This window comes from Gambusia affinis, linkage group LG01 (assembly GCF_019740435.1).
Source record: "Gambusia affinis linkage group LG01, SWU_Gaff_1.0, whole genome shotgun sequence".
Lineage (NCBI taxonomy): Eukaryota > Metazoa > Chordata > Actinopteri > Cyprinodontiformes > Poeciliidae > Gambusia > Gambusia affinis.
The window spans coordinates 38878812-38894226 of NC_057868.1; the positions used below are offsets into that span (position 1 = coordinate 38878812).

At 38.2% G+C, this 15415-nt stretch overlaps 1 protein-coding gene across 5 annotated transcripts in view; it reads right to left on the reverse strand.

Annotated features, from left to right (window-relative positions):
* agap2 (ArfGAP with GTPase domain, ankyrin repeat and PH domain 2) overlaps positions 1 to 14973 on the reverse strand; it is a 30066-nt gene extending 15093 nt beyond the window's left edge. For 2 of the 5 annotated variants that reach the window (XM_044124502.1, XM_044124487.1), the window contains exon 1: positions 5372 to 8226. In XM_044124502.1, the coding sequence (XP_043980437.1) occupies positions 5372 to 6377 (1006 nt within the window). In that variant the 5' untranslated portion in view covers positions 6378 to 8226. Of the gene's footprint in view, positions 1 to 5371; positions 8227 to 14623 lie in introns of those variants that run through there. The other 3 variants (XM_044124510.1, XM_044124517.1, XM_044124496.1) reach the window with 3 other exon arrangements.
* Positions 14974 to 15415: the final 442 nt, after the last annotated feature.

The following is a 15415-nucleotide window of genomic DNA, read 5'->3' on the forward strand; positions in this document are numbered from 1 at the left end:
ACTTTCACTCTGCACTGTTAAACAAACCAACCGCTTTGAGAAACCTGTTCCCCTCTTTGCCTGTGGTGGCGCTGCACCAAGAACCACTGAAGGAAACGACACAAAGAACTCCGAAGAGTACTGAGCACAATGTCCTTCATTTCTAAATGTAAACTAAAACGGAGTGATCTCAGATTTTAGTGGTGGTGGGATTTCTTTTTTGCCTTTGACAAAAGACTACAAGCTATTTCTCCTGCTAATGCTAGACTGATTGTTTTGGTTGTATTTACCCAGAATACCCTGTTCTATAGCTCACTCGTTGCTTTTGAAGTGGTCTTTGGTCTGCTTGGCGTTCATATGCATTCCAACTGTACCAGAGTTCTCTTTAAGCAAACCGAGATGTAGGGTTGCATTTACACCAGCCCTGATTAGTTCGTTTGACGAGAAAGTTCCAAAAGCAGTAAGCGAGCTACGGTGCAGGGCATTCTGGGTAAATATAACAAAAACAAACTCACTACTCTAGCACTATCTAGAGAAATAGTTTGTAATGTTCCGCTAAAGACAAAAGAGAGATGCTACAGCTGCAATAATACAACGCTACTCCAGTTTTGTTTACATTTCTACTAGAAGGAAGTTGGGCTCTTGTCTTCTTCTGTGGTTTTTGTATCGTTTCCTTCAGTGGTTCTTGGTGTAGCGCCTCCACAGGTGAACGGTAAGCACTTTTTTTTAAAACGGTGGGGTTAGTTTTAAAGTGAAAATGTAACAAATGATGCAATTTTGGTCCTCAGTCGAAACAAGTCTACCGAACAAACGGGTATGAAAATACTCCAGGTTTGTTGAATCCAAATTCTTCAAGTCAACGCCCAAAAAAGGCCAACAGTCACAAAGGTCTAGGAAACTTTCTCAATCCAAAAACAAATTACTTGTTTTATAATTTCTAACTGATAGTAAAGAGAGTATCAGATACAAGGTGTGGCTGTTTGTGTCTTTCAAATACAAACTAAATCTGTGGCAGATGAATGCATGGTGAAAGTGGGCTTTCATGCGAGCTGCTGCTGCAGTCTGACTCTTTGCAAACACAAAAAGGGCAATCCCTACTACACAAAACACACACAGACACACACACTGACAGTCTGTCTCATTGTGTCTTTCTGACTGAAGGCCCTTTTTATGGCCCGGTGCTGGAGCCAGAAGTGATTAGACAGTGAAGTCCTTCAGCTGCTTCGCTGCGCACATTTCCACAGAATCCCAATTACCTCCACTCCAACCATCCAGTTTAGATGTGGACACTCAAATATTAAACTTTATTCTGTTTCTTTTAAGCCTTAAAACCTTCCCCTTTATCTCGAATATACTTCATCCTCTTTCGCATCTCGTCTTTCTCCTCTTCTCTCCATTCCATCAGGCGTTGCTGCCTCTGTAACAGCGGCAATACTACTGTAATATGGCAGGTCGATTTAACATAAAATTGATTTTGCCACACCAGATATCTTTAATTATAATTTTATTTCACAAAATACCTACTTGAGATATTCATAATTACATTGTGACTAATAAATGATGTCAGATTTACCATTAATTTATATGGAAGCTTTAATTCAAGATATCAAAAATTAATTTCTGACCATATTTCAGCTCATATTTCAGATATCACACTTTCTCTTCCAACTAGCCATAATTCTAACTAAAGATGTCTTGAATGAATGTTTAGTTAAAGTATGGCAGGCAATTTTAACATAAAATCGGTTTCACCACACTTACATTCCAGATATCTGGAATTGGTTTATCACTGGACGGATTAGTAAATTAACATATATATATATATATATATAGATATATATATATATATATATATATATATATATATATATATATATATATATATATATATATATATATATATAGATAATTATATTTTGACTAGACAAAATACATATTTGAGATAATTACATTCAGGCTAGTATAAATGACATTAGATTTACAATTAATTTGTATGGGAGCCTTAATTCAAAATATCTACAATGAATTATTATCAGAAACACACATCAAATATCAACAATGAATTATGAGTAGAACGAGATATCTCGCGTTCTGTGCTGAATAGTCATAATTCTAATTAAAGATATTGAATGACACCATAAATCAAGATACCTTATTTTAGATAGTTTTGGCTGCTGCAAACTAAGTTGCAGATATATTGAAAGCAAGTAATAACGAGGCAAAGCTAGATAAGAAATATCTAGAACTATAAACTTGATTTGTCAAATAACATTTCCAAATAAATTAGAGATATCTTTAATTAGATGGGGTTTTTTCTATTCGACACATCTAATTAATGTTATGACTAGTCAGAATGATATAACTGATATCTTAAATTGGTATTTTGTTTAGTCAAAGCGTTACATATTTTCACAGCATTTTGAAAGTGGAACTGAAAAATTGAAGAAAAAAACAGACAAAAGATTTTTGAAAATGCAGCACTGTCAAATTGGGAATTCTTTGTAGAAATCAGAAGCAGTCTTCATATTCACAAAGTTCGTGTTCTCAAATATTGCACAGCAAAAAATGCACAATTTTTAGTTGAGGTCTCTGGAAATGAAATTTTGACTAACTATAATTACGTTTGCAATATCTTAAATTGTAATTATGGATGTTTGACTCTTCAAATAAATCCTGGTAACGTAATTTAAAATATCTTCTTGAAATGAATTTTTAAGTCCAAATGTAACTGAAGATATCTGGAATTGTTAACCTTACTAGTCAGAATGTAAATGCAGATATCTTAAATTACCGTTAAGAACAGTCAAAATTTAATTTATAGATATCTCTAGAATGTAGAATGACTTATTGTAATGTTGCTTCCATATTTTTGGAAACACTGGTATGCATGTGTTTTATAAGTTTGTATTTATTTCTGTTATTGTCTCTTTGTTTTTTATCTCTATGTGGACGATGAGTCTGTTGAATAAACCAACTAGTCATCGTCATAATTACAGATAGTCGGTAGAAAGCGATTTTATGTTAAAAAGGCTTGCCATACTTTTGTAATTAACAGTCTGACTAGTCATAATGACATTACTGATATCTACAAATAGGAAAAACTAAGTGCAGTTAGTTAGCAGCATTTTAAAATTTCAATGAAACAAAAAAATATTTTTTGGAAAAACCGATATTATATTACAACGGCTTGCCACTGAAGCACGGGCGGCACGGGTCTGACGGTTGCCATGGCAACACTTCCTCCTGTTCCTGAGCTTATGCGTGCATGTGTATGCCGTGCATACAGAGGCTAGTTTATGTGTGTGTGCGTGTGAAACGGCCTGAATACACAATGAGTAAAGAATAAAAATAAAAAGGCACGCTCTCTTGGATGTAACAAATCTTTAAATCTATTTTTATTCAAATCCCTGAAACGCTACACATGTCCCCCCCAGTGAATTTAAATAAAACCAGACTGAAACAAATAGAGAGAGAGAGAGAGAGAGAGAAAGCGAGAGATGGAGAGAAAATGAATCTCCAGCTGCAGAAGGTGCGGTGGGTGGAAAATATCAAAGACGGGATTAGAAATGTTCCCGGTCGGTTGTGGCGCCAAACAGATTCTCCGGCGACATTATGAGATTTAAACCCACACTGGGAGAAAACAAGGTGCACCAGTGTGTGGGGTGTCAGTGTCAGTGTGTGTGAGGGCTGATTACCCTGCAGCCATGTGAAATCTGCCCCCGCTCTGAGGGGAATTAGATTAAGACGATTCTTTTGGCAATCATCGCACCAAACGGTAGTTTTTGTTTCCCGTATCATTCGGGACCCAGATGCACATGGCGGCAGAAAAATGTTCCCAAGCCACGTGACTTTATTACAGCCTGTGAGAGGTTTCTCTCTAAAAAAGATCAACCCCACCCAACTCCAGCCTGACTCATTTCAAATGGATGCCTCTGCACAGAGGAAGAGGACATGTTCAGAAAAAATCCTGCAGAAAAGATGCTAAGGGAAGATCATGAGCTGCAGAGTGACGTAGGGCTGGGCGATAAATCGATTTTTAAAAAAATCAATTAGTCGAATTTTGGGGTTTTCGAAGATCTAGATTTTGGATAATCTGGATGTTTTTAGACTAATTCGCTGTTTGGGTTTTCGTGGTTCGGAGTGATGCAAGGCCGCCATCTTGTTTAATCAAAACTATTTATTTAGACTTTGCATTCAGGAATATATGGATTAGACTGATCATTATTTTATTTTATTTTACTTATCAGAATACAGTCTTATGTCTTAGTAAAATACACAAGAATTAAGTGTATTCCTAATGTTTCTCATTAAAACAATCTTTTTCTCATAATTTTAAGACATACTTTTGGTAAAATTATGTCTTTATTCAGCTAATATTATGACTATATTCTAGTTATGTACTCTAATGTACAACTCACAGAAAGGATAACTGAAATAAAAAAAAGCTACTAAAAAAACATTATTTCCTAGCAAAAAGTCATATTCCCAAGAATACGGTGGTAGTAATACATAATAAAGTTATACAACAGCAACACGAGAATAAAGTGTTAATTTTACCAGGATACAGTTGTATTTCCAGGAGAATTAAATAATAATTTTATAATGACTTAAACTTAAATAAGGAATGTTGAGCATTTGTTGAAATTATGAGAAAAAAGTTGTTTTAATAATAAAAAAAAAAGCTTGTTAATGATATCTAAAGCAACCGGCTTCTTTCTTCAAAGTAGATTCAGCTGTTTGCTCCATCGTTTCAAAGTCCTGAAAATAATTTGACCATGATCAAATTTAAGTATTTCCTAATCTGTAAAACTGACACAGAAGTGTAATTTAAGACCTTCTAGTGAATTTTTGACTCATTCTGCTAATATTATGACAATTTTCTCAAAATTAAAATATTTACTGTCATTTGTAATTCTGTTTTTTTTTTTTTTTAGAAAATAAGCACAGAAAACAAATATATTAAATGTAGCTATGTTTAAGTCGTATTGCCCATAGCTGTATATAATAATAACTATCATAGTAATAATAATAATTGATTAATTTTATTTATAATGTCCTTAGGATGAGGTATTGTAGCAGCAGCTGCCCTGGGGTAGAAATGGGCGGGCAGAGCGTTAATCGAACCGGCAACACCTGCAGCTGTTGCCCCATGATTTGTTAGTGAAGACTGGGCGATGTGACTTAAAAATAAAATCTCCGATTAATCGATTTCCTCTTTCTTTTCTATAAATATATAGTAGCTTTGTACACATTAGGACAGGTTACAATATTTTTTTCTAAGTTTGAGAATGTAGTCATATTAACAGAAAACAAGATCAATTTTACTAAAAACAAAGAACAGATTTTATTTTAAGCCATAACGCCCAGTCCTACAGTGTTTGTGACCTCCTACCTTCCTCCTCGCTGGAATCTCTCTGTATATAGACAGGAGGAGCTGCGGATGTTGGCCCTGCCGCCCCTGAGCTGCTCTTGGTGAAAATGCCACTGATGAATTTGAGCATCTTCCTGTCTTTAGCAGAGCCCCGCTGACCCTGTTGCGCCTGCTGGGCGTCCCTGGCCAGCCCCAGGTCCTCAGAAAGGCTGTTCAGGTCGCTGTTGTCCAGCGTGCGGCTTTTACCCTTACGCGCCGGTTTGGGGACCTGGTTGGCCGGAGCAGGTAGGGAGGCCGAGCCCGTCTTCAGCCGGTCCTTCCTGGGGATGTCCCTCATCACCGCGGCCACACCACCTGCGACGTCCAGAGACATCCCAGTTTGAGACTCGTCCCGTAGGTCCCTCCAGGCTTCCGGTCGGCTTGCTTCGGCCCATGATGCCCGACAGGGACCCGGCGACCGCGTCGTCACACGGCAGTCCTTCCGGTCGAGGCTCTGGGCCGAGGTAGGGCTGCGTTCCCGACCCTCCCTGGAGTCGCGGCCTCGAGTGGCCACGCTGCTGTGGGACTTCAGCAGACTCACGGGCCGTTGTCCCGCTGGCCGGATGGGGAAGCTGGTCCTGGTGGGAGTTCGGCTGGGTTCGACCAGCTCCGTTGGCGGTGTTGTGATCAGTGACGGAGACCAGCATTGCATTGACTCAACGGCGTCTACAGACCTGGTCTGCTGGATCGTACCTCTCTCAGCAGGTAGAGGGATTGAGAGGTTGCGTGGTGGCTTTTCAGGGGCTTTATCTGCAGCATCTACGGTATCTCTCTGAGGACTACGAGGTTTTCTCTCTCCAGCTCCATTCTCAGCCACGATCGGAGCTCCAATCTCTTCCCCTGGACTTCTTTCCTGGTCGGCCTCCGCCCCCTTCTCCTGGGTGCTTTTCTTGGCCTCCCCGCCATTCTCCTCCACAGCCTCTACCTTCACCAAGGTGAGGGAGATGAGGTAGGTGGTGCGTTGCTGCAGGGCGCCTCCTCCACTCATGGGGTCAGGCTTTGATGGATCTCCAGTCAATGAATGAAACCGGATAGAAGACCACGGACAAGTTTGCCAGTCTGTTGAGGTATGAAGGATTCCCACGGCTCAGCGGAGAAAAAAAACTCCTCGGAAGACTCAACTGCAGATGGACGACTGGTTTCATCCATCCCTCAAATTCCTGCTTCAAAGTTTCTTGATTTCAGTCACAGATTTCTTTGCCGATCCTCATCCTTCTTCGACATTTGAGCAAAAACTCTATCAGTTTTCTCGCAGTGCAGCCCAAGCAGCTCTTTTGTTCCTGGAAACAGCCAATTAAAACCTATAACTGCAGATGCAAACCTCTACTCATGCACTCGTCTTCATTATCATGCCCGATGAATCCTTGATGACAGTTGTTTACCCATTCTGGAGGGCTGTTCGGTCCATGCAGCAATAAAAAAAAAAACTTGATTCAGATCAGAATAGCAAATGCCCTGCAGTGAACGTCATCAATAACGAGAGGAAGAGCAGCTGTTAAGTGGACAGGTGAAAATTCATTAGCAGCATGGCACAGGACACCCGAACCGTGATCATCACCGTGGGTGAGTCTCGCAGAGTGCGCCGCCTCGCTGATGAGGAGGTGCCGGAGGGGACCGGAGGAGAAGCCAGCAGGAGTCCGGGTGGATATGAGGAGATGTCCATCACGCTCCTGTCTTCGACTCCTGGAGCGCCTCTGTCCTCCCAGTGCGTCGGGCGTTGCTGCTGAGCATGGCACCACGGAGGAGGCGGTGAGGCTGAGGCGAGTCACCGCTCCGAAGCCCTCCGACCGTCACTCGGGTTCAGCGGGTCCGAAGCACATCACACACCCTCCCTCCTCTGCGTTTCACCAGGAGTCTCCGGTGCCCCTCCCTCACCAAGCCCCTCCTCGATCCAATATGGAATCCATACAATGCAGAGAGATCCGTGTTTCTTCTTCTTCTTCTTCTCTCCTTTCCCAACCACTAAGACCGTCCCTGCTTTTTTATTGCTCATCCCATCTCCATCTACATCCCCTCCCCTTCGGCTGGTGGTAAACCAGCGGTGCACACACCCACCCACGCACGCACACGCCCGCATACACACACACAGTGGCTGAAAAAAGCTGCTAAACGAGGCGACATTGCAGGAGGAAAGATCAGTGACAGGGAGAGGCAAGCAGGCAAGGTTAAACGGCAATGACAAACAGAAGGAGGCAGGAAACAAAGAGGAATGATTTTTTTCTTTCTCTCTCTCTCTCTGTGTGTGTTTTTTTCTTTCTTTGTGCATCACTGCTGTTGCTGCCTAGGTTTCATCACCATCCTTCATCGGTCTTCAGCTGCCTCTCCGTGTTTGTGTGAAAAAGAGTGTGGCTCCTCCTCAGTGGGAGGCTTGGCTTATTTGTTGCTAAGGTGTTACAATCTTCCTGGCTCTGGTGGCACAATCATCCCCTCCTCCTCTTCCTCCTCTGCCTCCTCTTCCTCCTCTGCCATCCTCTGTGTTGTAATTTCTCCCAGGGTATAAAAACGGTGTTTGTGTCTTTGAGTGAGTGTGCTGAATGAAAGAGATTTCTGCTGAGTTTATTGATCTGTAGTCTATTGCCTACTAGTGTGTACTTGTTAGTCAAAGCGGTTGAGCTTTTGGCTCCCAGCGTGAGACATTGACAGCAAGACAGACACAATGCAAACGTAATAAAAATATTCATTTTACTTTGCATACAATACCTTGTAAAAATACTTATATTTTATATATATTTTATTCATATTTTGTCAGCCAACGTGAAGCCAGTGGGTCATACACAGGAGGTAAAATGTCCTTATGGTAAGATAAAATCATATGAGAATAATAACACGTGAATAAAGTCATAATATTATGACAATAAAGTCAAACTAATAAGAAAATAGTCATAATAATACCAGGAAAAAGTCATAATAATATAAGTATAAAGTTGTAAGAATAAAGTCATGATAATATGAGAATAAACTCAAAATAATATGAGAATATTTATATATTTCCGGAATAAAGACATTGATGACACGTCACATTTGTAATATGATATTAAAGACATAATAATATCAGAATAAAGGTGTAGTAATAAAGAGTAAAGTCGCAATAATACCAAAATAACATTGTAATAACATGAGAATGAAATGGTTGCAATAGTACCAAAATAAAGTTGTAAGAATGAGAATAAACTCAAAATAACGAGACAAAAATTGCAATAATACTATAACAAAGTCTTTGTATTACCAGAATAAAGATATATTAATAGTCAAATGTAATAGTACTAGAATAAAACCATAATAATAAAAGAATAAAGTTGAAATAATACTGGAATATTATGAGAATAAAGTAATAATTTTTTTTTAAGTTGCAATGATTTCAGCATAAAGTTTCATGAGAACTCCAAGCAGTGTTGTTCCTGCGTTAAAATACTGATCACCTTCTGAAGCTCCACTTTGGTTATCAGTTTGACAAAGACGGAAATACTTCCTCTTTTAAAACGCCAGCATTAAATTATCAGCAGCAGCAGCAGCAGCAGGACTTTGACACGACTGAGCAAACTGCTGAGTTTGTTTCAAAGAAAGAACAACACTGACTGGAAAAGGAGGTCAGATCGTCACAACTGTTTTAGCTTTTTTCCCATTAAAATTGACTTTTTCTGGTAATACTATTCTTTGATTTTGCCCTACTCAGTTGTATAAATGTAGTACACAACTTTACAAATAATTTATTTCTTTAAAAGAATAAAACTAGGAGCTAGGAGCATAATGGAGCATAATGGCTAGGAGCATAATGGTGCAGCCTTCTGCTGCACCATTATGCACTACTTTGTGTTCACATAAGGAATAATATAATAAAATAATAAAATATAAGAAAAACATGTGTTGTGATAAGTTCAGGAGTTCTGAATAATGTGATTATATTCAGCATATCTTAGTTATTTGCTCAGGATTGGAATACATTTTTAAGCCATCAGATCATGAAAAATTAACCAGGAGGTAGAAATGATCAAAATACTTTTGGCAGTTATTAACCAGCAACTTTCAGATTATTTAAAAGGATTAAATAAATATTCTGTATGTTTCCTTTTGTAAACTACATCTTCAAAACCAATTATACAAGAGGAACTGCTTCAACACCAGACACACTGCAGCAAACACGATTACACACCGATCGCTTGAGTTATTACCGGCTGTAATTTCATGTTAATTACTCTCTGGGGGAGGGGAAAAAAAGAAAAACTGTTTGATGTGAAATATTTCCTAACACACCAGTGCACAGAAGCCATCTCCTCATAATACAGGATGTGGCGGTCCACCTGCTCCGCCTGGTCCCCCTCCCTGCCTCAGTCAGCGAGAGGGCATTAAATACTCACACTGAATACAAAAGAGCTCTAAAAAAAAAAAAAACGCCTTTGGCTCTTGGGGAAGCTACGCATCCTCAGAGGAAACCGAGAGTAAACATGGAGCTGAAGCTGTGCTTTCTAGCTGTACGTAGAACACTGTCTGAGCGAGATGCAGCGCAGGCTGCAGGTTGCATTGCTGCAGGTTGCATTGCTGCACTGTGAAGTTCTCCTTATTGTGACACATCTATCTGAATAACGCATGCACACGTCCAAACGACGCTGCCTCCCAACACACCATTTGCACATTTGGGTGGGAGCTGTCAGATGGCCGGTGGCCAAGGGCACTGGTCATGCTGGGTGATTTTTCATTTCTCCTTCACTGGGAGCTGCTGCCATATTTCTCCACTCCATGCTGCAGTGAGCACCACATAGATATATATATCTATCTATCTATATACATATAGATAGATAGATATATATCTATATCAATAAAGAAAATTTATTCTACATTATTATATATGATAATGTATAATATATTAACAAATAATCTGAAAATATATGATGTTATTTTCCATATATTTGTTAGTATGTTTCCAAGGGATTCTGTGTCTGTAGACAATATCATAGAAAGAAAATAAACAATTGTAATCAAACCTAATTGCATTTTTTCAGCTAAATACTTTTATCATGGTGGGCACTTATTGTATGTTTTATATATATATAAATATTTTCTTATCACAAAACAATTCTTATTCTTTTGTGATAAGAATTTTAATTTATTATGACAAATTTCTACTCTATTTAATCATAAAATCTTAAAGTATATGGTGTAAGAAATATTCCATTAGCTGCATAACAATAATCTGATGCAGTAATAATTCGGATAACACAGGTTTGTGTTCTAAATTTCAGAGTAATCCAAGTATAGACGTATTAGGCAACAGCTTAACATGTAAAGAGATTTTTTTATTATTTGGGAAATATTTTATTTTATTCAATATTGCAGTAGTTTTTGACAATTCAGCTTCCTACAGCTCCCAGGAGAATCTCCTCATTTTTAATCTACAATTTTCATCTTTTTTTCACCGTTCCTTTGACGTACAGCCAGAGCGCTGGCTCTGTTTTTAGAGCCGGGTCCCAGCGAGGATTCTCCAGCTTTGATCCGCTCTATAGTGCTGACACTCATGCAGACTAATTATACAAAAACTGTTTTCTACTCATGATATGGAGGTCAGGCCTTTCATAATGTATGAAGATCAGCCAGTTCTTAAAAACACCTCAAAGCGAACCAGACCTGCCCTGAAGCCGACCTCCAGATGAAAATTTGAGAAATAAACTAAATATTCTGATCTCACCAGCGATACGTTTAAAACTGAAGACTTGATTATTGGGACTGAATCTTGAAAAGGAAAATTTAAGAAAGAAACTTGCTTATTTATACATAAAACATTAATTTAGTAACCAATTATTCTATCAATTATACTGATGATTAATTAATTAATCAGATTAAAAAATGGGCACATTCTTACTACTTAAACATTTTTTTATACTATATAAGAAATGCATTAAAAGAGGAATATAAACTCATAATTCCAATAATTTTCAAAACATAAAAATGAATATTTCATTGACAGAAATGAAATAACATAGCATTCCTTTACTGAATTTTAGTGGATTTTAATCAGGTGGAGGTAAAACTATTCTATTTGAGAAGTTTTGGGTATTTCATATTTACACACACAGGTGTTTTTACAGGGATAACTGTACCTTAAATGCAAAAATGTATGTATATTTTGTACATTTTTAGCTTAATTTCTGCTGTGACTGTGTTGATTTTTCAGAAAACTACCACTATTTCGAGTCTAGTTAACAATTAATCGGTTACTAAATGACTATTTCAAAAATCGGCGATTAGTCGTTTCAGCCCTACATGACTTTAAAATGTCCATATTCATCACCTGAATAATCTTATTTGTTTACTAATTGTTTTGGACTTGACGGTACATCCAATTTGTTTTTATTTTTATGATTCTTGAAAATCAAGAGCCTTGAGTTCATCTGCACGACTTAAACAGGCATCTTGGAGGAAATCTGGGTTGTTTTCAAAAGCACTCCAAATAGCTTCCTGCTAATGGGAAGATCTGGCAATAAACTAACTGAATAAAGGACAATTTAAATACTGGAGAGGCGATTAGCTGGCAGGCTGAAGGAAATGAAATACAAACAGAGCAGAGAGAAATTTAGGTGAAAATCTGAAACTGACATAAACAGAAATCAGAAAGAAGCACTCAACTTGGGAAACAAGCTGGAAATATAAATGAATACAAAGAATAAACTAAAATTACTATATTTAAACAAATAAACAATAAAGAAATTATCAAAACAGAAACATAAACTCAGTTTCTGTGTTTCTCAGTTATTGGCTAAAATATGAATTTCTTCATTTATTCTCCCCTGTTATAAAACAATCAAATGTTTATTCTGAAACTAGAACAGTATCCGCAATATTTCCATAAAATATCCCATCTGCACCATTAAACTGAAACTTTATAATATTCATTGATTAACTTGCCGTGATTTTTCTCTTCTAAACAAATGCTAAAGGTTAGTTTGTTTCTTTTATTGCTGTTGTAACAGTAATTAAATTCAATATTATTCTGAAAATTAAACACAGCAATTATTTAGCTCTCTATGAATTTTCAGAATAATATTGACTTTAATTACTGTTATAACAGCAATTGGACCTCTTACTTTGGACCATTTAGGTCTGGTTAAATCATGAAATAACTGTGATTATTTGTTTTTGGGGAAAACTTAATTTCACTTGCAGTAAGAAGGTCCTGGGTTCGATTCCCGGCCCGGGGTCTTTCTGCATGGAGTTTGCATGTTCTCCCTGTGCATGGTGGGTTCTCTCCAGGTTCTCCAGCTTCCTCCCACGGTCCAAAAACATGACTGTCAGGTTAATTGGTCTCTCTAAATTCTCCCTAGGTGTGTGTGAATGGTTGTGTGTGTGTATCCTGTGTGTCTCTGTGTTGCCCTGCAACAGACTGGCGACCGGTCCAGGGTGACCCCACTTCTCTCCCCAAATGTTAGCTGGAGAGGCACCAGCACCTCCTGACCCCACTAGTACAGAAAATGGATGGATGGATGAATTTCACTATCCATACCCACACTGTATAGATCAGCCAATATCCACAAACAGAGACAACATGGACAAGCGATGAACCTTCATTGTGAATCCTTAAAGAAAATGACTCCAAAAGACTCCTTTAAGATTATGCAAAACAACCATAAAATGTTCACTTCTTGTTTGCCAAGAAACATCTTGATTTCTAGTAAAACATTTATGGACTCATGAGATATAAAACTAACTTACAAATACATTTTTAGCTAGTTGTTGGAGCTCGTTTTAAGTCAATAATTCCCTAATATTGATTCAATATTGGTTAATATTGGCTGATTGTTTCACTTATAACATTGTAAAAATGTCTTGTTATTTAGCTACATAATCTGTCAGTGGAACTAGTTTGTTTTCACAAATATCAGGGAATTATTGTCATTAAAAAAGTTGCCATATCTTTTTCTAAATTTACTTGTAAATTAGTTTTCTTAAGATATGTGGAGTAGAAACTACTAAAAGTACTGGGTAAGATTTAGTGTTTTTTCACAATCTTACCAGTCATTCAAATTCCTTCTTTAAATGGCTAAAAAATAAAGATAATTAAGGCATTTTGGGCTAGTCAAAGTTTAGATTTTGTGTCTGCTTTTGAGTGAACTTGACCATTCGTCCATAAAACCCTCCGATGTTTATAAAGTCAAACATTTCTCCAAAGAAGGTGAGGTCCAGATTCATCTTTGGAAAACATCTAAAATGTTTAATTTTGGCACAAAAAAACCCGATACAGAAGAAATTCATAAGAACTGAAAGGTAGTACAAAAGATTAAATCTGTAGCATTCAATATAAAGTTCAGCCAGAAAATCCTACAGTGACACTATTTAGATTAAATAAAAATTTGTGTCCCTAAAGGGTTTTTGTTCACAAGCTAACTTGATTTTGCCTGCTTGCAGTTCTCTTCTTAAAAACATAAAAGTTGCTGCTAACTCAAACTGGAAATAAATGTAGAGGTTACAATGCATTTTGCAACAAAATTAAGCTCCACCAGACAGTGAGATCACATACAAATACTGTAAGTAAAATTTTTTTCATCTTTCCAATAAGTGTCATAATTTTTAGCCGTGCACTTTGAGCACTTCCCTCCTCTGAAGGTCAAACACGCAACACCTCTACGAACAAAAGGAAAAAGAAAATGTGACGTTCATTTCAAAAAAATCTATCTGTGACACATTTTGTCACTTTAACAAGAAATGTAGGAAGAAGCGATTCAAGGATGTGATGTAAAACTGATCAGCTTCATGTAAAAGCCTTGCTTGTATGAGAGGAAGTGGCTTTGAGGGCAGTTGCAGATTGGCAGACAGGAAGTAGGCCACACAGCAAGTTTCATCTTGCTACTATGGCGATGGCTGCTAAGGGATGTTGCCATTTAGTCTCTCTAAGACCAGAGGCTGACTGATGCAAAACAGGTACCAAGAGGTGATTTTTTTTTTCACGATCAGAGAGGTTTGAGCACAAACTCGAACACCTTAACCTCAGGAAAACACACCGAGTCACACAGACGGTGACAGGAAGCTGAAAGGAAGATATCAATCACCCACACAGTCTTATTTCCTTGCACCACACCAAGAAAGCTGATTTAAAAAAGTAATGAGGCTGATGTATGCATGCCGCTTTTTCCCGGCTATTGTGTCCAATGAGAACTTTTGTGACGTTAGAACATCTTTTTGTGTTCCTCAGCATGCAGACAGAGATAAATAAAAGTGAGTCTTAATGCTAATTAAAGGTTAGCTCACCTTGAATGCTGTGGAGGTAAACTTTAAGGCCCGAGCGCAGAGTTTGGTTCTCCACTCTCTCAAACTGCTTGAAGAGCCTATTGATTGCACTCTGGAGGGAGTCATACCTCTTGATCTCCGCTTTTATCGCAAAGGAGGAAGCTGATTTAACGTTGCTGGTCATCCTCACGCGCAGATAAGTCCTGAACCGAAGCAGCGAGATGCTTCAGCCCATTTGAACTCCCGGCTTCTGGTTCCACATGAAGAACTCGAGCTTGATACGAAGAAGCACCAGAAGACGAGGTGAAGTCAACTCAGGGTGTCGCTCTCTCGCTCTTTCTCTCTCTTTCTAAACCACAAAAGTCACATCATGACAACGTGTTCAGCTTCCTCTGCAGGTTTGAGCCCAACTGAAATCACTTCCCTGTTTCAAACTGTGCTCTCCTCTGCACGCCAACCCTGAAAATGTAGTGAGTCTGCAACTGAAATTCACCAAAAGAGAAAGTTGAAAATTCATAATGTGACAACTAAGATCGCCCTGATAGAGGCAACTTAAATTAAACTTTGCGACCCTTTTTTTCTCTCTCTAAGACAGAGAGAACATAGACTGAATTATTTTAGAACAAATCAGTTTTACATAAACAAAAACCAACATTCTCGTCTCTCCAGATCTGAAGCATAGAGGTGGAGGTATCATGGCTTGAGGATGTTTCACTGAAAAGGCCATTATTATAAAAACAGGATCTAACATGAATCCTACCACATACCAAAATGTGCAACCATCTGCAAAAATAATGTTAAAACTGAAGCACA